This window comes from Quercus robur, chromosome 4, assembly GCF_932294415.1.
Source record: "Quercus robur chromosome 4, dhQueRobu3.1, whole genome shotgun sequence".
Lineage (NCBI taxonomy): Eukaryota > Viridiplantae > Streptophyta > Magnoliopsida > Fagales > Fagaceae > Quercus > Quercus robur.
In genome coordinates, this window is record NC_065537.1 from 69,727,089 (window position 1) to 69,752,714 (window position 25,626).

The 25,626-nt window shown below is 40.1% G+C and overlaps 1 protein-coding gene across 1 annotated transcript; it reads left to right on the forward strand.

The window, feature by feature from the left end:
• Positions 1-23,194: 23,194 nt before the first annotated feature.
• On the forward strand, positions 23,195-24,109 carry LOC126722489 (LRR receptor-like serine/threonine-protein kinase EFR). Its single transcript, XM_050425648.1, has one exon. The coding sequence runs from the start codon at positions 23,195-23,197 to the stop codon at positions 24,107-24,109; it is 915 nt and encodes a 304-aa protein (XP_050281605.1).
• The last annotated feature ends 1,517 nt before the right edge of the window (positions 24,110-25,626 follow it).

Sequence of the window (25,626 nt, forward strand, 5' to 3'; positions counted from 1 at the left end):
TATTTTATTGTAGTGGTTCACAAGAAATTACCTTACATCTTATCTTCTTACTCTAGTTATGTAGAGGTCTCTCTCGATGACATAAGATTATTGTCTATTGTATTGAATTATTGACAGATTTTGCAGGCTACAAAGTTTAAATTCAAAATTTAAAATAAAAATTTAAGTAAATGTGTACCAATTCAAAAAATATTGAATGAGTTGGGATTTGTCAATTTCGCAAATGTACATTCTTATATCATGATTTTCTTACTAGTAACACATAATTGAGTGTTCAATTTTGCAAATTAAGTTATTGACAATGAGTTTCCCAAAAAATAAAAAATAAAAAAAGTTATTGACAATGAATATATTTAGAATTATTCTTCCTTTAGGAAAAATTTCATTCAACATATTATCATATATTGAAATTCTGAGCTTATTTTTATAATATATTGAAATTATCTTCCTTTTCCACAGGTGAACAAGGATGATGACTTATTATTGAAAGCTCGGATTTGTGTGAAAACACAAGAGCTTATTTAGACCCCCAATTACAAAAATTACGGCTAGATTGCTTTTACTCTAACTTATCTAAGTGCAGAACAGGAGTAAATGAAGCGCAATAAACTGATAACTACTTTAGTGCATAAACATGAATAACAGACAATAAAAGTAAAGCACAAGAGTAAGGGAAGAGAGATGCAACCACAAGATAATACCAAGACGTGTAATTGAAGAGGAAACCAAAGAATTCGGCAAAAAACCTCTCCGCAACCCTCCAAGTTGAAATCGACCACTAGAGAATAAAGTTGGAGTACACGAATAACAAAAGACCCTCCAAGCCTAATCTACCCCATGTACTTGAGCCCTCCAAGCTCCTGCTACCAACAGACTTCTCAGAGTCATGTCTTCTCTAGCTTTCCGGATCCCACAATACACCTGATTGCATCCGCCAAGCCTCACCGGCTTCTTTTGGCAAATCCCCAAAGCTTCCCAAGTTTCAAAACACTCTCTACACTCTAAAAAAGTGTGGGTTGTGTTTGGGTACAAATCTCAACTTAAGGTATGACAATGAGAGAGAGAAGGAGAAGAGGCTAGAATGATTTTTCACTAAGGATGAGTAGCTCTCTCTCTAAAAAATGGGTGTGTGTGTCGTAGAAAACCTATCTAGGGTTTTTCTCTCTAAATGGCCTCTCATCCTTTTATGGGTAATGCGGGTATATATAGTATGGGTGAAGGGTAAGAAAGTCACACTTAAAAAATCGTTTAGGCAGAGAGTTTCGCGGGTTAGCCCTTCTTGCGAGACACTTGTGAAACTGATAGCCTGATGCGACTTTTCAGTTTCCAGCATGTGCTTCTCACGTGACTCTTTCGCGGGTAGGCTTCGTGAGACACTTGCGAAATCCACTTGTTCATCCAATACATGCTCGATTCTTCACCAACTTAATACTAAACCCAATACAATAAAATCCCACAAAATACAAGAAAATAAATTAATGCAATTACAACACTTTTTGTCATGAAATAAAACCAACATAAAATATAGTTGTTAATCACAAATTTACAATTATTGAAAGTTCAATTAGCATGTAAAACACTAATGAATGTTTGGACCCCTAATTACAAAATTACCAAAGCAAGCTTATATTCAAACAATTTATGTGTGGAATATGAAATATAAGCAATACCCAATTCGGCAAACTACTTTAACACAAAATTAATCACAAACATAGTAGCAATTCAGGGTTAAAGAGTAAGGGAAGAGAGATGCAAACACAAGGATAACATCAACACGTGTTCTCGAAGAGGAAACCAAAGAACTTGGCGAAAACCCTTTCTGTCGCTCTCCAAGTGGTAAAATGATCCACTAAAGAATAAAGTTGGGATACATGAATAGTAATAGACTTTCCAAACCTAATCTACCTAATGCACCTAAGCCCTCCAAGCTTCTTGCTCCAACAAGGTTAAGCCTAATCGTGTTTTCTTTAGCTTTCCGGATCTCGCAATAAGCTCCTTATTGCATCTACCATCCTCGGCATCTTCCAATGCTTCCCAAGCTCCAAAAACACTCTTAACACTCTAAATGGGTGTGGGTAGTATTTGAGTATAAATCTCTTCTCAATGGGTATAAAAATGGGAAAGGGAATGAGAAAAGACTACAAAGATTTCTCTCTAAGAATGAGTAGCTCTCTCTCTAATAAGGTGGGTGTGTTGTAGAAACCTCTCTTAGGATGAAGAAAAAATGCTACAAAGTATAAGGTAAACATGACATGTTAGGATGAAGAAACAAGTTATAGACCAATGCATGACAAGGGTAGCAAAGGTGTGTGCAAGAGATGACTATGTGCAATGTATGACCAAAGCATAAAAAATGCACACGTGGGGCAAGGTGTATTAAATACACAACTAATGAACCAAATATGTTCTAATGAGGAAACACGAGAAACTCCAAAGTTTGATACTCATCTGAATCTAAACAAGTGAGAAAATGCTTAAGAGGCATTTAATCAAACACCTAGCGTGCACAATATGAATAATAATGTAAAATAATGCATGAACATCATGAAATCTACTCTTAAAACATGTTCTTTTTGCCACAAGGGGCCAACATCCAAAGCAAATCATCAAAAGAAACCAATCCCATAAAATTTTTTTGACAAAAATTAAGTGTTCCCAATCCCTATAATGAAAATCCCAACCAAGAGTACAAAACTCTCCAAAACATAATCTAAGGATCCAAATTAACGAAAAGAGTTTAAAATTGGTTGGGTTCTGATGAAAAAAATATTGAAAGAGGGGTTTTAGAGAGGATTGGAGAAGTTTAAAACATGTTTTCCACGAAAAGCCCTTTAAAAAGTTGTTTTTAGGCGTTTTGCGACTGGCAAGTCATGAGCTGAGTCACGAAAGCTTTTGGATGAACTTGCGACTTGCATTTTGCGACTGGGCGAGTTGCTAAAATGAATAGCCAAACCTCGCTACTTGCGAGAATAGCCAGAACGAGTAGCCAAAAATTCTGACACCTGTTTTTCAACACAAAACTTGCTTAAAACAATGAAAAACAAAGTAAGTATTAAACATGAACACAAAGAGTGATAAAAATCACTTCCGAATACATATAAAATTATCAAAATTTTTTTTGGTTTGATCCATATATAGTTGAGAACACACACATCATATTTAAATAAGTACAATCGAACAAATGAATAAGATATTCATTGAACATTAGGCATGTGTGTTGTGTGTGTGTATCAAATGTGAAATAGCCTTAGTCTAGAGTGAAACTTCAATGATCAAATCAATCAAGTTATACACAACTAGTACTAAGACAAGTGGTCTATCTCAATTATAGAAATGAACATATATGACTTCCCACAAGAAAATGATTACATATCTTTGAAACTTTTCATTTGGCTTCTTTACAATTTATAACATTTGATTATTTTTGATCTTTACATTTCTTTTTAAGATTGATACTTGAAATTTTTGATATTTTAATTTGATGAACAAGCCTTTGGCTACTGGGTACCATACATTTTCAATACAAGTCGCTTTCCCTTTTTCTTAGTCAAATACTAACATGTACGACGGTTTTTGCAACTCATTATCTCTTTTTGAGATTTGACATTTGTTGAGCTCTTAAGCAAAAACATAAGAGAGTGGGAAGAGATATAGGCACAAGTCTATGCATATATCAAAACTAACATGATTTTTGACTAATTATTCATGGCAAGCTTGAAGATCGATTTACAATAATCACACATAGATGTCAAAATTTTTCCTACAAAGATAGATGTGCATACATAACAAACTAAGCTCATAAATACACTAAGCCATTTGTATGAAGGCACTAGGCCAAACACACATGATATGTGCTCAAACATATATGATCAAACTTTTTGAATTTTTCACTTTTTATGTGGTTTTGGATTTTTTACTCACACAAAACTAAAATATAAAAGTAAGATCAAAACAAAAACAATGCACATAAATAAATGCAAGATGCACAAAATGCATGAAGATATGACATTCAATGCATGAAGAGTCAAAAACAATGCACATGAATAAATGCAAGATGCACAAAATGCATGAAGATATGACATTCAATGCATGAAGAGTCAAAAACAATGCACATGAATAAATGCAAGATGCACAAAATGCATGAAGATATGATATTCAATGCATGAAGGGTCTTACAAAGATCGAAAGAATTAGATCAAGGACCAAAAGAGCAAAAGTTCAATCATAGGAACCATTTCTCATCCAAACGAAACAATTGCTTGGAATGAGTGTCTCAAGAGAAGAGAGACGAGGGTTGGAAAAATGAGAATTGGAGATGCACATAGACAGCAAGTTAAGAGCATTAAACACTTTTTTTAACAACATGTTATTTTCACTTAAAACCGGTTTACCCTTTTTAGCACAACTTCCAAGAAGATCAAGTTTCTCTTTTCTTTTAATTCTTATAAGAGCATAAAACTTAGAGCAATGAGATCTTAGATGACCAAAAGCACCACAATGGTGACAAACAATGTGTTTAGGTCCACTAGGCTTTTTGGGGAGGGATCTAGTAACATGGTTTTGTTCTCTCTTCAACTTATGACATTGAGGTCTTATATGACTAATCACACTACAATGGTAACAAGTTGGAACAAACTTAGATCCATCCAAAACCTTAGGTTGAGACCTAAACGGAGGCTTTGACTTAATAGCCTTTTTTTTCCACCTTTTGATTTCTTTTATGTGGAGGAATGTACATCGATTTGTCCTTTGAGGTAGAACACACAATAGGCACAAAATTAGATACCACAACATGATTGTAACAAATATTTTCATCATTTTTAACAATAGGTTCAGCAATCAAACACTTGGCATGCATCTTAAGAGATTTATTTTCACATTTTAGCTCATCAACAAGTTTGTTAGACAAAACAAGTTTAGCATCTAAGTCCAAATTCAAACATTCAAAACCTTTTTAGCTTTTCAAGAGAATTTTCAGCAAGTTTCTTACATTTCTCAACCAATTTGTTGGATTCATTGAGCTTAGCAATCAAATCATCATTTTCACAAATGAACTTGCTCACATTCTTATGAAACCTCTTAGCTTCTTTCTTCAAAAGTTTGATGTTTGGAATATCAACAACACCCAATGATTTAAGTAACATGTCATCAATAATTATGAGGATAAACACTCATAGAGGCATTTTCACAAACTCGTGGCATGCTACATTCATCATCAACCAAAACATGCATAGAAGCATACAAAGCACTATCCATGGCAAAAAAAAAAAAAAAAAACACAAGGGTTCAAGAATCACACTTAGGTAACGAAACCAAAACAAGTGTACTCGCTCTGATACCAAGTGAAAGTTCAATTAGTGTATAAAACACTAATGAACATTTGGACCCCCAATTACAAAATTACCTAAGCAAGCTTATATTCAAACAATTTATGTACGGAATATGAAATATAAGCAATACCCAATTTGGTAAACTACTTTAACACAAAATTAATCACAAAAATAGTAGCAATTCATGGTTAAAGAGTAAGAGAAGAGAGATGCAAATACAAGGATAACATCGGCACGTGTTATCGAAGAGGAAACCGAAGAACTTGGCGAAAAACCTCTCTGCTGCCCTCCAAGCAGTAAAATGATCAACTAAAGAATAAAGTTAGGATACACGAATAGTAATAGACCCTCTAAACCTAATCTACCCAATGCATCTAAGCCCACCAAGCTTCTTGCTCCAACAAGGTTAAGCCTAACCGTGTCTTCTTTAGCTTTCTGGATCCCGCAATAAGCTCCATATTGCATCCGCCATACTTGACATCTTCCAATGCTTCCCAAGCTCCAAAAACACTCTCAACACTCTAAATGGGTGTGGGTAGTGTTTGGGTACAAATCTCCTCTTAATGGGTATAACAATGGGAGAGGCATTGAGAAAAGACTATAGAGATTTTTCTCTAAGAATGAGTAGCTCTCGCTCTGATAAGGTGGGTGTGTTGTAGAAACCTTTCTTAGGGTTTTTCTCTTAATAGGCTCCTCACAATTTCTTTAGGTAATGAGGGTATATATAGTATGAGTGATGGGAATACGAAAAGTCACAATTTTCAATAAAACAGGGGAACTTTGTGAGTCACTTGCGACTGGTGTAAGTTGCTAATCCAAGTCGTGAGTTAACCTCCTGGACAGGCTGTACTGAGTTGGACACCTAGCTTGACTGTTCACCTTCTTGCATGTGCTTCTCATGTGACCTTCAGCTGTCTTGATCAAATCTTCACCACTTAATACTAAACCCATTACAAATAAATCCTACAAAAATATAAGGAAATAAATTTTTGCAATTACAACACATTTTGTCATGAAATAAGCCAATACAAATGTTATGAGAAAAATCATAACTTAACAATTATGAAGGTGGTTATCATGATTTTTTGAGTTTATGATATATAACATTAAAGCAAATAAATAATCTAGCAGCTTCCTTATAGAAGTCATGTATTTTTTTTCTCCTAATCAAGTATGTAAATTTTCTCACAAAAATAGTATGTACATTTTCTCCATTAATTAACTTGTATTTTGTTGGAGAGAGAACACATTAGAGAAACTCTAATTGAGTAGTTAATATGTCATTATAGAGACTTCACTTAACTTAAAAGGTTTAAGCTTTTGAATTTGCGCCCAACTATTGGATCTCTATTTGGGCCAACCCAGCAAGTCCTACTCACTCCTCCCATTGCCTATAAGCTTTTCATTTACCTCTTCGAATTCTTTCACTTTTTCTTCCATGAATGTTTTATAATTATGGGCTTCCATTGCTCTTTGAAAGCCCTTTGGACGTGGACTTGGCGTACCAAGATTATAGAACTTTAAGTTACTTTCTTGTGCTTGTCTCACAAAACACAGTGGGCTTTGGAGGATCTTTTTATTTATTTATTTATTTTTTTTAAATTTTTTATTTTATTTTAAATTTCCTTAGGTTTGCCTCCTTCTTCTTGCTTTATTTGGAGATACTTTTGGCATTGTTGTCCAGGCGCATTGGCATTGGGTCTAGCGAATGGTATATGTTGGGAGATTTTAGCATTAAAGTAAGTGAGAGTGCATTTTTCGTGACACTCAGGCCCAAGGATCCCGGGCCTAAATGAAAAGGAGGATTTGGTGAACCGGGCCTTGACTCACCGCAGCTAACGAGCTATTTAAGAATTAAGTGGGATGCAGAGAATACTCCTGACAATATAAAGAAAATGACAAGCAAGGATATCGAAGAGTGCCAAAAATTAGCAAGATAAATTCGAAAGGAAAGAAAACAGGATTAGCAAAGCGATAAGAAATTAATGCTGAGGGGATCCTGGGAAATATGAAGCATGTTTCATTAATATATATATTATCTGTTGGATTACAGAAAGCTCACTAGGACGTGATACAAGGTTCAATCAAGCTCAAAAATTACAGTCTTGAATGGCTATTTCAGCCTTCAAAACTTGCAAAGTTTGATTCTTGTTGAATCCGAGTATGTACAATAGTGGCTTTTATAGGATACCGGGAAGCAATATTTGTTTTTCCCTTAGTATTTTCTCTTCTGCACAGATTTTCTGATAGTTTTTTCTAGAGAATTTCTTCTTTCTGGTGTTTCTCTCTTTTTTCGTTGCCTTTTCTTCACAACCCATCCCCTCATTTTATAATGGAGTTTTTTGGTCTTCCCGGGGAACCGTTGGTTCCCCTGTTTTGCTTTTTTTGCAAACAGAGCATGTCCTGTTCCCATCGTCTCGGTAAGTCCCTTTTCCGTTTTTTTCTCATTCTTTCCTTCTTTCAGCTCTGATTCTTTTGAAAGTTCCTGGTTGGCCATTTTCTTTGGGACGTGCTGAGGTATGCCCTTTCTCGGCATCCCCATTTCTGGCATCTTCCACTTTTCCCTTTTCTTTCCTATTTGGGCGGAATCCTGTTCTGCCATTTTTGAAAGTCGTTTGTTATCATTCTTCTTCCCTGTCCTGGTTCCCCGAGGCCTTTTCTGTCTGTGCCATGAGAGGTCGCTCGCGTTCTTTTTGCTTTTGTTTCTTGTTTTCTTCTTCTGTCTTCTTTCTATCGAGCTGTCCCAGTCTTCCTTTTTCTTTGTGCCTGAAGGGATCCGCGCCTATTGATGGTTCCTGAGGATCCTTGCTTCTTATACTTTGCCGTGGTCCTCTTTTTTTTGGATGCTTCTTTTTCTGGGCTTCAGGATCCTCTGGGCCTTTCTTTTATTCCTTCATGGTTCTCCTGTATCTATTACTTTGGGCTTAGCTTGAATTTTCCTTTTGGGCTTGACTTATTCTTTTTGGGCTTATTTCACTATGACCCATTTTTAGACCTCAACATTTAGCCCCCCGAGCTCGTGGGTTGCCTGAAGCCCACGCGTGAGTGATTTAGGTTTCCTAAGATTTTCGTGGGATCCCCTTTTTCTCAACTTCTACTGGGTTCCCTTCCTTTTTACTTGGGATCCCGGCCCTTTTCTGCTGCTTTTGGTCACCTCCTTTTTGCTTGTCGCGTTCCCTTATAATTATTACTTTTTGCAGCTTCCTCTTTACACGGGACGTGGCAGTTGAGTATTTGAGGTAAAACTCCTCTACCCACTTTTCTCGTTTCCCGTTACTTCTCATTAATAACCGCTGATTAATCCCTTCTTCAAATTAAATTTTTTGGCAACTGGCGCGTCTTTCCATAAACTGTTTTCCCCAACTACTATTTGCGCCTTTATTGTAGCCGTTTCATCTTATCACTTTGCTTCTCTGAGTCTTTCACTCTTTGAGTTTCTCTTTCTTTTTCTCTTCTTCTCTGTTACTCCGGTCTTCCCCCTTTTCGCACTTTCAATCTCCTTTCTTCTCATAGTACGTGTTGTTCCAATGGCTTCTTCTTCTTCCCGAAAGAGGAGAGAGCGTACTCCCAGTCCTTCTGAGGGTGAAGGTTCTTCTGGTTCTGCTCCGAGTGATTCTCACGAGGTTACCGAACGTCCGGCCTTCCTTTTACGGGATCCTTGGTATTCTCCCAGTTTATTTTTCCCTCATGTATCTCATGGTGAGGCTCCTCCATCCCCTCATGTTTGGATGTTTTCTGGCCAAGCGGGTTTTGCTGGTTCCGCCTAGGTTCCTGACCCTAGAGAGATTTTTGATCTTCAGATTAGACAAGGAATTCGAGAGGCAGTTCCTATTTTCTTTGATTTTGTTCCGGGAAAGATTCAGGGCTGGCCTATATGGGTAGACAAGGAACTGTCTGATGCTGAGTTTGTGGGTCGCTTGGAGCGCGCCGGTATCCTAAAGGCAGTGGCTATTTCCAGAAACCTTGAGGGCTTCAGAGACGCCAAAGGGCTCAGGCATCTGGTACGTCGTTGGTGCCCTTCCCTTCATACTTTTTTCTTTTCTGCTGGTGAATTGACGATCACCTTGGAAGATGTGGTTAATAACTTCCTCCTCCCGGTGTTTGGTGACGAGAGCCCCTTTGATATTAACCTTTCCGGTGAGGATCTCGTGGTAGAAGATAAATTGTTTGGTCATTTTGGTGGTCGCGCTGCCTCTTCTGGTGGTAAGCCGGCTAGGATGGGGAGATGGGTGATGACCCTCTCTCGTGAGAAAGATAAGGAAGTGAGGTGGGCCGGTTTTCTAGCTTTTTGGCTTAGTAAGTTCTTGTTTAGTGAGTTCCCTGGGTACGGAGTTAAGTCTTCCTTTTTTCCGTTGGCAATCAAGTTGGCTCGAGGTACCCAGTATCCTTTGGCCCCTCTGTTTTTGGGTCATGTTTACTCTCAATTGGACCAGCTTCATGGAGATGAGACTGAGGGTGATTCTTGTTATGTGATCACTTCATCTCTTCACTGTGCTATCCTTCAGATTTTCATGTGGGATCGTTCTGCAGCTACTTTGGCCAAGTGCAGGAATTTGAAATTTGTGAAGGACAAATTCCAAGGATCCCCCGACATAGTGAAGGGTCTTTGTGGCAATTCTACTGATGCCTTTCCCATTATCTTTCGTTGGATTAGCTTGAAAGGTGGTGGCCTCAATCTGGTGGAATTATTTGACCAAGCAGGGAGCTTACATTGGAGATCCCTTCGTGAGTTTGGCCCTGGCTTTGCGTGTGATTCTGTATTGTCTTCTTTTTTATCTTTTACAGGTAATACCTTTGACTTGCGCCGTGGTGATGAGGGCAGTCTGGCTTATCTTGCCTGCGTTAGCCCCTCCTGGCTTCCTATGCCTTCTTCAAGTGGCCCAAAATATACTCATTATTCAGCACACCGGGTGCTCCGACAATTTGGTTTTGACCAGGACATTCCTCCAGTCTTTAAGGACGTGGTGCCATCCCTTCCTTCCTTGGATCCTTTCCTGAGGCTGCAGGCCTTTTCTTATTGGTCACGGAGGAGCCCCCAATTTGCAGTGCCTAACTCCCAGAGAGGAGTCTTTGCTTCTAGTGGCTATACCAGTTATTGGAGAAGAGTACAAAAGTCTTTTGTTGACTATGTTGGCTCTGGTACAGTTCGGGAAACCCCAGATCCTAGTATTGTTTCTGCTCCGACATCCAATAGGCGTTTATCCCTTCCTACTGCTGGGATTGTTTCAGCTGTTGCAAGCAGCAAGACTGGGTTTGCAGAGTGGCATGCCTCCAGGGGAGGTTGGGTGACTTATGGACAAGATTTTCCTGAGACTTGGTTGGGTTATAGTCTCATCATTGGCGCTTCCTCTGGAGTGCCCATCAAGAAAGGTGCAACGGAGACAATAAGTGCTGCCACTGCTCCGAGTAAAGGTAAGGATGTCAGGCCGAAGAAAATGAAAGCTGTTGATGTCGATGAAAGTGTGGAGAAAGGTTCTGAGACAAAAAGAAGAAAAACTGGGAAATCTCAAACACACTTGGCATCTCAGGAAGGCAAGGATGCCAGGGAACCTTTGGCTTCAAGGACCTGGAAGAAGACCAAGGTAGAGTCTTCTTTTTCCCAGGTTCCTGTGACTGCTTCAGTCCATGGTTCTTTAGGATCCTCTGGTCCAGGTTCCTGTGACTGCTTCAGTCCATGGTTCTTTAGGATCCTCTGGTCTTGTATCCCAACCTCCTTTAGGACCCTCTAGGCGTACTCGTAGTAAGCAAAAGACTTCCAGAGAATCTGTAGAGAGAGAGAGAAGGGCAAGACCTCTTTCCTTCTTCTCTTTTTTTCATTTGTTCACCTTGTTGCACTTATTTTTTTTTACTGACGAGTGGTGGTTTCCTTTGCAGTCCAAATGCAAGTCTGATTACAAGAAAGGCAAAAGCCAATCTTCTGGTGACGACGTGGTATGTGCCCCTCTTTTTTTTTTTGTTCTGACATTGTGTTGTTAACATTACCCCATTGTTTTTTACTTGGCACTGCTTTTTCTTCTTCTTCTTCCTTTAGGTGGAGGTATCTCCTCCTATGACCGGCAAGGATTTGGGAGAGGAAACCGTCACAGCTCTTTCTGTTGCTTTTCCCACTGCGGGGGAGGAGCCCCCTACTGGTGGTCCAGCTGAGGAAACCGGGCAACCGATGTAGGGTTCCCAGGATTCTTAGGATCCTAAAGCATCTAGGATCCCTTCATCTCAAAGTCCCCATCTTGAGCGCACTCCTAGTCCCATCAGGACTGTGTTTCCTCAAACCTTGTCAGATAAAGGCGTTTTGGGAGACACTCCTTTATCCAAACAGACATGTGAGCCTTGTTTCCTTGAAATAGCGTTATATCTTTATTTTCTTTCCCAGTTTTTTTTGAGTTCCTCCTTTTCTTTCTCCTTTTAGGTCAAACCAGTGAGAAATCCGCTCCCAGTGTTGCCTCTTCTTTAGAATCAGAAAGCTCAGAAGGTGAGTGCGAGCTGCTCCCATTGTGTTTCCTTTTCTTCTCTTTCCTTCCCTTCGCCCTTCTCTTTCCTTTTCTTTTTATGGTGAAGCCCCCTGCATCTATTCCTTCCTTTAGCCATTCTGCCGTTGGTCCTTCACCTTTTCTTCAACTTGCCTTATGTTCTTTCTCAGAATCCTTGGGGAAGTCAGGGGATCAGGAAGAAGAGGCTCTGCCCCAAGAAACCGGAACTGGTTTGTCCTTCTTTTTCCCTTTTTTTTTTTTTTTTTAAAGAATAAATCTGTTCTTCCTTTTTTTTTTTTTTTTTGAATATTGATACAGGCTTTGTAGGTTCTGAGCCTGTTATCCCTGAAGAAATTGTGAGACCCGTTCAAGTTGCTAACCTTCATCCAGAGCGAAAGGCTGCAAGTCCTCCTGTCTCTGCAAGTGGTGACACAGTGATGGGGGACGCCTCGAAAGTGGCTGCCTCAGATCTTGATTCAAGGCTTTCCTCCTTCCTGGCTCGCTTTGATCTCTTGGAATTTAACAGTCTTCCTGCCAGCCATTTCCATGTTTTTGGGTCTTCTTATGGCAGCTTCCTGCGCTTCTCTGTTCCTGTGGAGGGCCTACCGCTGCTAGAAAGTCTGCTCAAGAGTCACGGGGATTTCACCAGTGGCTTCAGGGGAGGCGTTTTTCTGGGCAATATTTTGATGGAGTTGCTGTGTGCTGTGCTGGTTTCCCTGAGGAATTCCTCTGTAGATTCTTTGTCTGAAGAAAAGCTTCTGGAGTGGAGAGGGGTGGTGCAAGACCTTTTGGAGGCCAAGTTCAATTTGTCTTTTCTGCTGGATCACTTGCATCTGCTGGCTCATATGCTGTTTCAGAGGCAATCATTCAAGAGTATAGACACTGAGATAGCTGCTGCTGAGGAAGCTTTGGCTCATGCTCACAAGGTTTTACAAGACTTGAAGGTCAAGCGGCAGAGGATTCTTTCTACTTTGACTGTGCCTGTTATTTCTCCGGATGCCTCCCTGTTGGCCGGTCTCATTCCTTAGCTTATTTTAGATTTACATACACAATTTGGGGTTGTATAAGTTTTTTTTTTGAACATTGCTTTCCTCTTTGTTTCTTTTTTTTTTTTTTGTTTCAAAACTGCTTCTCATTTCTTAGCATGTGAATCTGCCTTTTTCTTTGATATATTGTCTTTTCTTTCCTATGACTTTTTTCTTTTCTTTCCTGAGTCCTGGACCATGATTTCCACAGGCTTCACTGTAAGTTCTGGTCCAGGTACCCGGTAATCTATTATGCAAGTACTGAACTGGGTACACTGGTATCTTTTCCTATACATATTTTTGAGATACGGTCCCAGTTCATGAACTTTGACAGGTTCCCCTTTTGCCAAGTGCTAGGCTAGGTATCCTGGATACTTTACTTTTATCTGTGATCCTAGACCTATGCACTTGGAACTGTCTGTGGGATATCTGAAGTTATCTGTGAGGTGGATCCTGAGCCATATGTAAAAGGGTATTACATACTTTTTTTTTTTTATTTGACTCAGGTATCCTTCCTTAAATCTATCCAAACTTGGTCTTTGCAGTATTTAAAGAAAGACTTAAATGTTGAAGAAACAGGAACTTCATTAAAACATGGTCATTTTTAAGGAACAAAGAAAAATCATTTAGTGCAGTATTGACCACAAAGTGTCAATCTATCACATGTTCCTGAACAAAATTATCTTAGACCAGAATTCATGATAAAGGCTGAAAAAATAAAAAAGAACTTAGCAGATAGTGAAGCTGGTAAAAGGACCCTGAGGTACCGGGATCCCCTTGTCCTTATGCATAGTATTGCTTCAGCCATTTCCCGTTTATGGGTTCTGTCAGGATTGTCCCATCTTCTTTGGTAAGGTAATAATACCCACTCTCATGAGCTGCATTGATGATGTAGGATCCTTCCCATTTTGGGGTGAACTTGGAAGGCCCTGGCAGGTTCCTCCTTACGTGCTCCGCCATCCTTAGTACTAATTGCCCTTTAGTGAACACTCTTGGGCGTACTGCTTGTGCATATACTCTGGTCATTCTTTGCTGGTATCTCTGGATCCTTTTCTTGGCCAGCTCTCTTTCTTCTTCTACCCCTTCCAGATCTGCTAGCCTCTTTTCATTGTTTGCGTCCTCAATTTCTCCTTGATTTTCCTCCAGAACTACCCTTGGTGTAGGAATGACTAACTCCACGGGGCTGATGGCTTCTGTTCCATAGACTAGGGAGAATGGGGAGAATCCTGTGGCTGTCTTTACAGAGCTTCTACATGCCTAAAGCACATCTGCCAGATGGTCACTCCATTTCCCTCCATACTCATGCTTCATTTTCTTAAGGATCTTCGACATTACCCTATTAGTAGCTTCAGCTTGGCCGTTTCCTTATGGGTAGTATGGGGTAGATCTTCCATGCTTGATGTGGTATGCTTAAGTTAACCCCTTCATATCTTTGTTTATGAATGGGGTTCCATTGTCACTGATCAATCTTCTGGGGATCCCGAACCTTGTAATGATGTGGTCTCGAATGAAGTTTGCTACAGCTGCTCCAGTAGCTTTTTTCAAAGGGATAGCCTCTACCCATTTTGTAAAGTACTCTGTGGCTGCCAGGATCCATAAATAACCATTGGATGGAGGGTTTATAGGCCCTATGAGATCAAGCCCCCAAGTATGAAAAGGCCATGGCATCGTCATATCCTGTAGGACATTTGGGTGAGTGTGAACTACATCTCCCAGGACTTGGCAAGCATGACATGTTTTGACCAGCTCCTCAGAGTCTCTTTTCATCGTTGGCCAGTAATATCCCAACAACAGTAACTGCTTGTAAAGCCTTCTCTTCCCTGGGTGACTTCCACAATCTCCAGAGTGTACTTCTCTGACTACTTCTCTAGCTTCCTTTGGTCCCAGGCACCTGAGGGGATCCCTATGGTATCCCTTTTTGAATAAAATATCGTTTTGCAGGAAATACCTGCACGCTAGCTTTTGAGCTTGTGGGCCAGTTTCCTGTTGGTTGGTAGGATCCCCTGAGTCAGGTATCCTATGAAAGGAACCCGCCAATCTTCTGCAATAAACACACCGCGTAGCTTTCTTCTTTATCAATTGCCAAACGACACTCCTGGCATTTCCCCTGTATAATTGATGCTTCCTTGTCCATATCTGGCCAGTAATACCCCATGCGTTGCATCCTTCTATATAGGCTGACCTTTTCTGCAACTCCACATGCTTGGGCGTGTAATTCTTCTAGTTTCGACTTTCCTTCCTTTTCGGTGATACATCTGGACAGTATTCCTCCTGGTAGCTTTCTATACAATTCTCCTTCTATCTGAGTGTAATCCATTAGTTCTTTGATGTTCCCTCTAGGACCTACCTCTTTCATCTTTTCTTTGACTTCGTCCCTCCAGTCCCACTGTTTGGACTCTCCGGGGTACATTCCTTGGAGGATCCTTACAATAGAATGTTCCTGCCTTCCTATTTTTATCAGCGTATCCCTCCCATTAAATGGTATTTGGGATCCCAGGGTGGCGAGCACATCAGCAAACCTGTTTTCACTCCTTTGAGTGTACTCTATGCTGAAGGTCTGAAATTCCATCTCCAGCCTTTGTGCCCAAGTCCTATAGGTTGCTAAGCTTTGTTCCCGTATTGCGAAGTCACCTTTCACTTGGGAGACTACAAGATTGGAATCTCCCAACACTCTCATATGTTTCACTCCTATGCTGAGTGCTATAGTCAACCCAGTTAAGTATGCCTCATATTCAGCTGCATTATTAGAGCATGAGAAACCAAGCTTGAAAGACAAGGGCATGATATCCCCATTTTCACAGCTTAATACAATTCCTACCCCATTTGAAGTTGCTGTAGCCGACCCGTCAAACCTCATGGTCCATTTCTTCCCTGGGATCTCCATCACTGCTACCTCACCAGGGATTTCTTCGCTCAGCGGGCCTTCCTCCTTTCCTGGGAATTGAGCTAGCAAATCTGCTATGACCTGGCTCTTGACAGCCTTGGGAGTTCTTATACCTATATCATATTGTGAGAGCAACACTAGCCATTGTGCTATCCTTCCCGTGAGAAGGGGCTGGTGTAGGAGTGCTTTTATGGGGTGGGACTTGGTTACCAAGAGGATTTGGTGAGCTGAGAAGTACCTCTTCAACCTTTGGGATGCATAAATGATCACTAGGCAGGCTTTCTCTATTCTGGGGTACCTGGTCTCGGTATCCTTGAGTGTTCTGCTTACATAATATACAGGCTGCTCATTTCCTTGGTCATCTTCTTGTGCCAGCAAAGCTCCTATTGCCTGGGAGTTTGATGCTAAGTATAGCAATAGAGGTCGCCCACGTACTGGTGCCTGGAGGGTGGGCAGATGATTCATGATGCCCTGAATTCTTTGAAAAGCTTCCTACTGCTCTATCCCCCAGGTAAATTCATTCCCATTTTTCAACAGTTTGGATAGGCCTGCTGTAGCTGAGGCTAAACCAGGCACAAATCTCCTAATATAGGAGACCCTTCCCAGGAAGCTTTTGAGTTCCCTAATGGTAGTTAGTCTTCTCATTGTGGCGATAGCTGTGGCCTTGGCTGGATCCACACTTATGCCTTTGTGATATACCAGGAACCTAAGGAACTTTCCAGCAGACACTCCAAAGGCGCACTTCATGGGGTTCATACGTAACTTGTACTTCCTGCATCTTTCAAAGACTTGCTCAAGTACTTGGAAATGTCCTGTTCTGGTTTTTGACTTGACCACAATGTCATCTACATAATCTTCCATCTCCTCATGCATCATGTCATGGAAAATGGCTGTCATGGTCCGCTGATACGTAGCTCCCGCATTTTTGAGGCCAAAGGGCATTACAGTGTAGTAAAAGTTCCCAATCGGAGTTCTGAATGCCGTCTTCTCTGCATTTTTGGCTGCCATGCGGATTTGGTTGTACCCACTATACCCATCCATAAATGAGAACATTGAGCTTCCTGCAGCTGAATCTACAAGGAGGTCGATATTGGGCAAGGGGAATTCATCTTTAGGACATGCCTTGTTTAAGTTGCGAAAGTCTACACAGCAACGGATCTGACCGTTTTTCTTCTTCACAGGTACAATGTTGGAAAGCCATTTTAGGTGTTGGATGGGTTTGATAAAATCAGCTGTTAGCAATTTTTTGACCTCTTGAACTATTTGAGCTTCTACCTCAGTGTGGAAGACCCTAGCCGGTTGGACTACTGGCCTCATCCCTGGGTCCACATTAAGAGAATGGACTACCAACCCTGGGTCTAGACCAGGCATCTCATCATAGGTCCATGCAAACACATCTCTATATTTTTTAAGCAAGGTTACCAGTTGTTCTCTTTCTTGCACCATCAATTGACTGTTAACGAAGACAGGCTTTCGGGATCCTGGTTCTGTCCCCAAATCTATTTCCTTTAATTCTTCATCAGGCTGAATCAGGGCCTCCTTAACTGGTTTTTCTAGAATTTCTTGTTGGGCCATCATGCAGCTTGGTGGTCCGGGACCTTCCTGCACAATGCATTCGGGTCCCGCGCACCTTCACAAACGATAGATTAGCCTTCCCCCAGGTTCCCGCACCACCACACATTCTCGGGATCCTGAAGAGCTGGGTTCCCTTTTTTGTCTTTTTCTTTCCAGAAGGTTCCTCAAGTCACGGGTGCCCCTCCCTCCTTCTTCTTCCTCTAGGATAGGTGTCCCTGGGGTCCCCGGGGCAGGGTTCTCAACATCTGGCTCCAATTCATCGTAAAACATCGTTTCTGCAAAGTTCACTTCTCCCTGGCTGAAAGGATTATGGTTGGCGGGATCCTTATGGGCCTCCCATTCAGTCTCCCTTTAATGCATTGATGGAACGTGGATCGAATAAGGCGATGTTTATGAAGCCACGGGCGTCCCAGCAACACATGATAAGAAACTTCTGCATTAATCACATGAAACCTTGTTAGGGCTACTATTGGCCCTACCCTTAAGGCTAGCTGCACGTATCCTTCTGTTGATTCCACCGATCCTCCAAATCCTGTTATTTCCATGGGAGCCCCCAGGATCCTTCTGTCAACTAAGCCAACAGCTTCCAGGGTACTCAAGACTATGAGATTGAGTGATGCCCCTGTATCCACCAGTGCTCTTCTGACTTGAACGTTGTTTATGGTGGCCATTAGATAAAGGGGTCTACGGTGGTCTGGGTGTTCAATCTCCATGTCTTCATCAGTGAAGGTTATTGCATTGGTTGTCTCCAGGAAAGCTCGACTAGCATGTGACTCTGCTGTAAAGCATTCCATCCCTGAATCTGCTGCTACGCTCATGAGAGACTCTGTGGCCACTCTTCTTGCTTCTGGTCCGAATCCTAATTGATTGAATAGTGACCTGAACTTAGGATTCTTCTGGAGGGTCCTGATTGTGCTCGGGTGGAAGGATCCTTCAGATTCTCCTGCTTCTGCCGGGTTCCCATGTATTACTACTGCTACCACCCCTTTTCCTTTGTGGTTAGGCAAAGGGTTCCTCTGCACTTCTGGCTCCTTCTGAGTGAGCTCCAGGGTTCCTTCTCTCAACTTTTTATGGAAGAGTTTGCGAAGGGTCCAGTAATCCTTGGTGGAGTGCTTGACATAATTATGGATTCTGCAAAATAAATGATTCTTCCTTTCTTCTTCAGTTGGTGGCCTGGACACAGTGAATGGCCTAATAACCCCATCTCCGATCCATTTGTCTAGGACATGGCTTAACTCCTCAGCTGTACATGGGATCACTGGTGGTTCCTCGAACACCTTCCCATCTGGTCTCTTCCTTTTCTCTCCTACTGATGCTGTCATAGCTTGGGACGCGGGCAGCCTTTTTGTCCTCATGGTTTGCACCGTCCTTCTGGTTCTCTGTAGCAGGTCAGCAAACTGCGTGATACATAGATTTTCAAGGTTGAGCTTGTAATCAAAAAGCATGTTGGCTATACAGGTTTCCATGAGCTCCTTTTCTTCATGGTCCCCATAGCAGTCTAGGGACACATCTTCGAATCTTTTAATGAATTGAACAGGATCTTCTCCAGGTCTCTGCCTCACCATTTGCAGATTCTGGAAAGTGATTTTGTCTTCACCAGGGTAATATTTGGCGCAGAATTTTTCCATCATCTCATCCCAGGTTTTGATGGATCCGGGTCTCAGCGTGGTGTACCAAGTGTATGCCCTATCCACTAAGGATTTGGCGAATTCCCTTAGACATAATTCTCTGTCTCCTGCATAGGGGTCCATAGTGTGGACAAACCTACTCACATGTTCCACGGCACTTCCATTCCTCCCATCGAAAGGATGGAACTTTGGGGGTTCGTACCCCTTAGGGTATGGTTTGCCAAGAAGTTCTGGAGGGAACGGGGGATCCCGAGAGAATTGCTTGGGGATCCCTGAGAGTTTTTCCCTTTCTTGCTCCAGGAGGGCATTGACATCTGCCAATGTCAAGTACTGGTTGGCTCTTCCTCCCACTGCTGACCCTCCTTCTGGCTGCGTCCCATCTTGGTGGCCAGTAGGGGGAACATTGTCTCTGATTTCCTGTGTCCTGCCCTCTTTGAGAAGACGAACTTCTTGCTCCAGATCCTTCAACATTGCTGTCATCCTGGCCATGAGGTCTGGTTCTTGCCTTGCGTGTCTTTGTTCTGACACAACCTCCTGTTCTACCAAGGGTATCCCACCTCCCTGCCTGGAAGCTATCTCGTTTTCTCCTACGGGCTCAGAGGCCGTAGGTGGCACATTAGTTCCTTTGCTGTTTCTTTGTCTTGGAGGCATTCTCTATGAAGGGATTGCTTCTTCCTTCTTCTTTGCCCAATCCCCAGTGGAGTCGCCAAAATGTGAGAGTGCCATTTCATGACACTTAGGCCCAAGGATCCCGGGCCTAAATGAAAAGGAGGATTTGGTGAACCGGGCCTTGACTCATCGCAGCTAACGAGCTGTTTAAGAATCAAGTGGGATGCAGAGAATACTCCTGACAATATAAAGAAAATGACAAGCAAGGATATCGAAGAGTGCCAAAGATTAGCAAGATAAATTTGAAAGGAAAGAAAACAGGATTAGCAAAGCGATAAGAAATTAATGCTGAGGGGATCCTGGGAAATATGAAGCATGTTTCATTAATATATATATTATCTGTTGGATTACAGAAAGCTCACTAGGACGTGATACAAGGTTCAATCAAGCTCAAAAATTACAGTCTTGAATGGATATTTCAGCCTTCAAAACTTGCAAAGTTTGATTCTCGTTGAATCCGAGTATGTACAATAGTGGCTTTTACAGGATACCGGGAAGCAATATTTGTTTTTCCCTTAGTATTTTCTCTTCTGCACAGATTTTCTGATAGTTTTTTCTAGAGAATTTCTTCTTTCTGGTGTTTCTCTCTTTTTTCGTTGCCTTTTCTTCACAACCCATCCCCTCCTTTTATAATGGAATTTTTTGGTCTTCCCGGGGAACCGTTGGTTCCCCTGTTTTGCTCTTTTTGCAAACAGAGCATGTCCTATTCCCATCGTCTCGGTAAGTCCCTTTTCCGTTTTTTTCTCATTCTTTCCTTCTTTCAGCTCTGATTCTTTTGAAAGTTCCTGGTTGGCCATCTTCTTTGGGACGTGCTGAGGTATGCCCTTTCTCGGCATCCCCATTTCTGGCGTCTTCCACTTTTCCCTTTTCTTTCCTATTTGGGTGGAATCCTGTTCTGCCATTTTTGAAAGTCGTTTGTTATCATTCTTCTTCCCTGTCCTGGTTCCCTGAGGCCTTTTCTGTCTGTGCCATGAGAGGTCACTCGCGTTCTTTTTGCTTTTGTTTCTTGTTTTCTTCTTCTGTCTTCTTTCTATCGAGCTGTCCCAGTCTTCCTTTTTCTTTGTGCCTGAATGGATCCGCGCCTATTGATGGTTCCTAAGGATCCTTGCTTCTTATATTTTGCCGTGGTCCTCTTTTTTTTGGATGCTTCTTTTTCTGGGCTTCAGGATCCTCTGGGCCTTTCTTTTATTCCCTCATGGTTCTCCTGTATCTATTACTTTGGGCTTAGCTTGAATTTTCCTTTTGGGCTTGACTTATTCTTTTTGGGCTTATTTCACTATGACCCTTTTTTAGACCTCAAAACAAGTCCATTACCCAATCTTTTAATTGCAAAATGCAAAATTTTTTACAATAGTGTTATAGTACACTTTTACATTTAGACTTTACTATTCATGGATTACAAAACTAAATATATATCATTATTTAATTCTTACTCTCTCTCCTATCTGTCTTGTCTTCCCTTCCATTTTATTATGTTAATTATTTTTATATGAAGAGGAAGAGAGAGAAAGAGTTGGTAAAAATAATATTTTAATGAATAAATGGAATAATTAAGAAATTAGATGTTGAGTGTGTTGTAAAAATAGTATAGTATAATAGATAAAACAACTTTTGAGATAATAAAATGGGATTTTTTGTGAATACTGAATGCTTATGCTTAAGACACTAAAATTTTTGTTTCTTTTCCGCATCTTTCAATAAGAGGTCCAAAGGGAGTCTCTAGACAGTTGAGCATCCATAGATTTATTGATCGTGGTCTCGTGGAGGAAATGCAATATTACACTTGGAGTATAGATAACACGGTACTCTACATCAATAAATGCAAGTCATTTAATAAAAAAAAAAATAACTTTCTTGCAGTATTACATTTTGAGATTGTCATATATTTTTCTTCTAAAAAAAAAAAAAAAGATTATCATATATTTTTAGGACAAAATTTAGTTACAAAATTATTGGTTGTAGCCTAAGACTACAATCTTATTCAATATCTTTTTAATGCAGGTAAATTTTGACAAATCCCTCATTAGATTACACATTCTTCATATATCCTCTATGCTTGCAAAATTAAAAAAAAAAAGGAAAAATTAAAGATCAATAGCTATGTCATCAATAAATTGTTTAAATTGCAAGTTTTTGTAGTTTAAAATTATGCATAAAATATAAACTTATAGATCATATAGTAAATAATATTCGATTGACACAAAATTTGACTTGTGTATTAAGAACATAAAGAACATGCAATTCAATAGTTAGATTTTCAAAATATGTAGTAATGTTTAATTTATTAAGTAAAGTTATAGATTTACGTTACAACTAATTTTGTAGTTAAACTTTGTACATATTTTTATTTAAACAAAGTTTAGCTACAAAATTGATTGTAATCTAAGATTACAACTTTATTCTCAATAAGCTAACCGCTGAATTGTATGTTCCTTATACTCTTAATACATATGTCAAATTATGTGTCAATCGGATATTATTTATTATATGATTTATAAGTAGCTTATATTTTATGTATAATTTTAAACTATAAAAACATGCAATTTAAACAATTTATTGATTACATAGCTATTGATCTTTAATTTTCTAGAAATTTTGTAAGCATGGAGAATGTAAGAAGAAGATGTAATTCAATGGTAAATTTATCAAAATTCATCTTTAATAAAAAAAATATTGCGTAAGGTTATAGCTGCCTAAACTTACAACCAATTTTGTAGTTAAATTTTTGTCTTTTTTATATTGAATAATTTGCATTTATTAGTATGAAGTATCACTTCACAATACTTGGGAGGAATACAAAATTTTTTGAGTGGCAATATGGTAACCCCATAATTTTCACGTACAATTTGTTGTGGAACTAGAAGTATAGGCTAAAAAGACACAATTGGTTTTTGGCAAATCAGGAGTCAATGGATGTAACATGTAACTAGTCCTTCATCAAATAAGAGGTAGTTTTGTTAAAAAAAGAAAAAGAACAAAAAAGAAAAGGGAAAAAAGCTAGGAGTTCATTGTATGTCAAGAACTTTGTAACTCCATTAGTATTTCCTAGTGTTTTAGAGATACAAAAGTTTTCATCATTTCTCTTTATAATTGTTGAGGTAAAATACTTGGATGACCAACTAAAAAGCAAGGAAACACGATCAAAATGAAATCAATAATAAATCTATATAAATGTGATATTGCTTAAATTATAACTTACTACAGTAATAAATGGTAAAAGAAATTGTGTCTCTGACACTAATTATTATATGTCAAGAACTTTGTAATGCAGTTAGTATTTCCTAGTGTTTTTAAAGAAAATATCCAAATCAAATCTCCTTCATCTTTCACCGTAGCTATTGAATTTTAAAATTAATAGAAAAAGACCATTAGATGGTTTGACCATGTCAGCATGCATAATTCCCAAGTCCCTATAGTTTTTTGGTCTTTACGCTTTTGGATTGGGACTGTACCACATCACTAAACCAAAGTTCCCCCAATGTTACTTCATAAATGTTCATGCTTGCATTGTTGACTGCAAACCAGCGAAATCAAACTCTTTGTTTAAAAAAAAAAAAAACACTTTGTTTTCACAAACACACGTACACACACCTACTTGTAACAAGCGCGATTTTCCATGGGGCTTTCGCGCTCGAATTCAGCTCCACTATCCTATTCCTTTTGCATGCATGCTTTTTTTCTTCTTTGGTACTGTGGCTTGTTGGTCACCTTCGTGTCTGGTGGGAATAATGAGACAGACCAGTTGGCGTTGCTTGAGTTTAAAGCCAAGATAACTAGTGACCCTTTCGGGGTTATGAGCTCTTGGAATAACAACATCCACTTTTGTCAATGGCGAGGGATTACTCGTGGTCACCGACATCAGATGGTCACAATGTTGGACCTAAAATCTCTGAAACTGGTAGGTTCCATATCATCGTCTGTTGGAAATTTAAGTTTTTTGAAGAGTCTAACACTCCAAAACAACAGCTTTCATAATGAAATCCCTCTAGAAATTGGTCGTTTGCATAGATTGCAAGTCTTACGATTGCAAAATAACACAATCAATGGCAAAATTCCTATCAGTTTAGCCAGTTGCACTAACCTCAATTTCCTTCAAGTCAGTTACAACCTTCTGACTGGAGAAATCCCATCAAATCTTGGCACTTTGTCAAAACTCCGATTCTTTGCTATTCCCCAAAATAATGTGACAGGAAGTATCCCAAATTCTTTCGGAAACATGTCATCTCTTGAAGTGTTTTCTGCATTTTTTAATCAATTGGGTGGGAGCATCCTTGATTCTTTTGGCCAATTGACCAAACTTACAGTTTTTAATATGGGTTCAAATAAGTTGTCTGGTACAATTCCTCCTTCATTCTTCAATCTTTCATCAATGATTGACTTTAATGTAGGAGGAAATCGAATCCAAGGGCATCTTCCACTAGACATAGGTATCACTCTACCAAATATCCATTTCTTTTCCATTATTGAAAACCAATTTACTGGATATATCCCTGCTTCAATAACTAATGCCTCAAATCTATATCTTCTTTAATTGTCTAATAATAAACTACATGGAAATGTTCCTTCTTTGGAGAAGCTAAATAGAATGAATCACTTTCGCATTAGCAACGACAATCTTGGAAATGGGGGAGAAAATGACTTGGGTTTCCTTTGCTCCTTGACAAATGACACCTATCTAACTTCATTGCTGATGATGCCGAAGAAAATCACCAATAGGTTACACAGCACTCGCACACTCAAAGTAGACCTGCACAACAAAATAATAGAAGACCTCACAGAGAGCACCGGTGTAGTGCTGGCCAAATACCATCCGAAGGTCAAGTTAGAATTATTCTCACAACTCTAGAATCCTAGAGAGGGTAAATTACGTGTACCTTGATTTGTGAGGGTATTGGGGCTTTTATAGTAGTAGAAGGTTGGCCTTGACGTAGAAGTCTTTTCCTTATAGGACTCTACTTGAGTAATCCCAAACGTGATGGGCAAAACATTTCCTTGTAGAGTGGGTCTTTCATTAAGCGCGTATCTTCTAGAATTATCCTTGCACTAGGATTCTGATTTCCTTTAGGATTCTCTCGGATTTCAAACGTGTGTAACAAGTATTTTAAGTCATGCTAGGCCCTGGGCTCTCTCCTATTGCCGGCCCATGGGTTAGGATCCGTCAAGCCCAATGTAGCGTAGGTTTGTCATGCTATTTTTTACCCCTTCAGTTGCCCCCTTCACCCTATGGTCCGTCATGATTTAGGTGGTCGGACCAGTAGGGTGACAGTTTAATTTTAATTGGGGTTGACGGTCCAAGATTATTTAGGTTGATGGTCCAAGATTATTTAGGTTGACGGTTGAAGATTATTTAGGTTGACGGTTGAAGACTCTTGAAGTTGACGGTTCTTCAAGGGGACATGAACTGTGAACATTTGTTGACAGGTTGTCAAGCATTTATGAGGCATGCCACGTGTCACTTTTCAATTGGATTTTGTACTGGATCGAAGCGTCGCTTCGTCTTCTGTGCATCTCTCATATATATAACACACTTCTCCTCCCTCATTTCTACACTTTTCAACCAAAACGTATTGTTAGAGCGCCATCGTCAACCTTGTCAGAGCAATCTGTCGAACATCTGTACCTGTCAACTATACAACCGTTGACTTTTCATTACTCAGAGAGCGGTGAGTATTTATTATTTTTTCCAAGTCTTGCATTTTGTGCTTACATTTTGCTAGACCTACACACCCGTTAGTCACTACTAGATCCGTCAGTCTTAGGTTTTGTCGTCGATTGTAGGAAATGTCTAGTGCGCCAAGTAATCAGTCAGTAGTTCGTGACGGGGGGCGGAATACGTGGAAGTATACCCGTCCGGTCATAAAGACCCAGAGAGTCCCGGCAAAGATAGGAGTCCGTCCGCCTCTTCCTCATCCTCAACAAATGAGGACATGGAGATGGTTGAAGTAGAAGATACATATGATGACGGCGAGGATCAACCATTGGGATCCGTCATCGGTGCTGATGGACTTAGGGAGTTCATTATGCTACCAGAGTGGACGGTGCATAAAT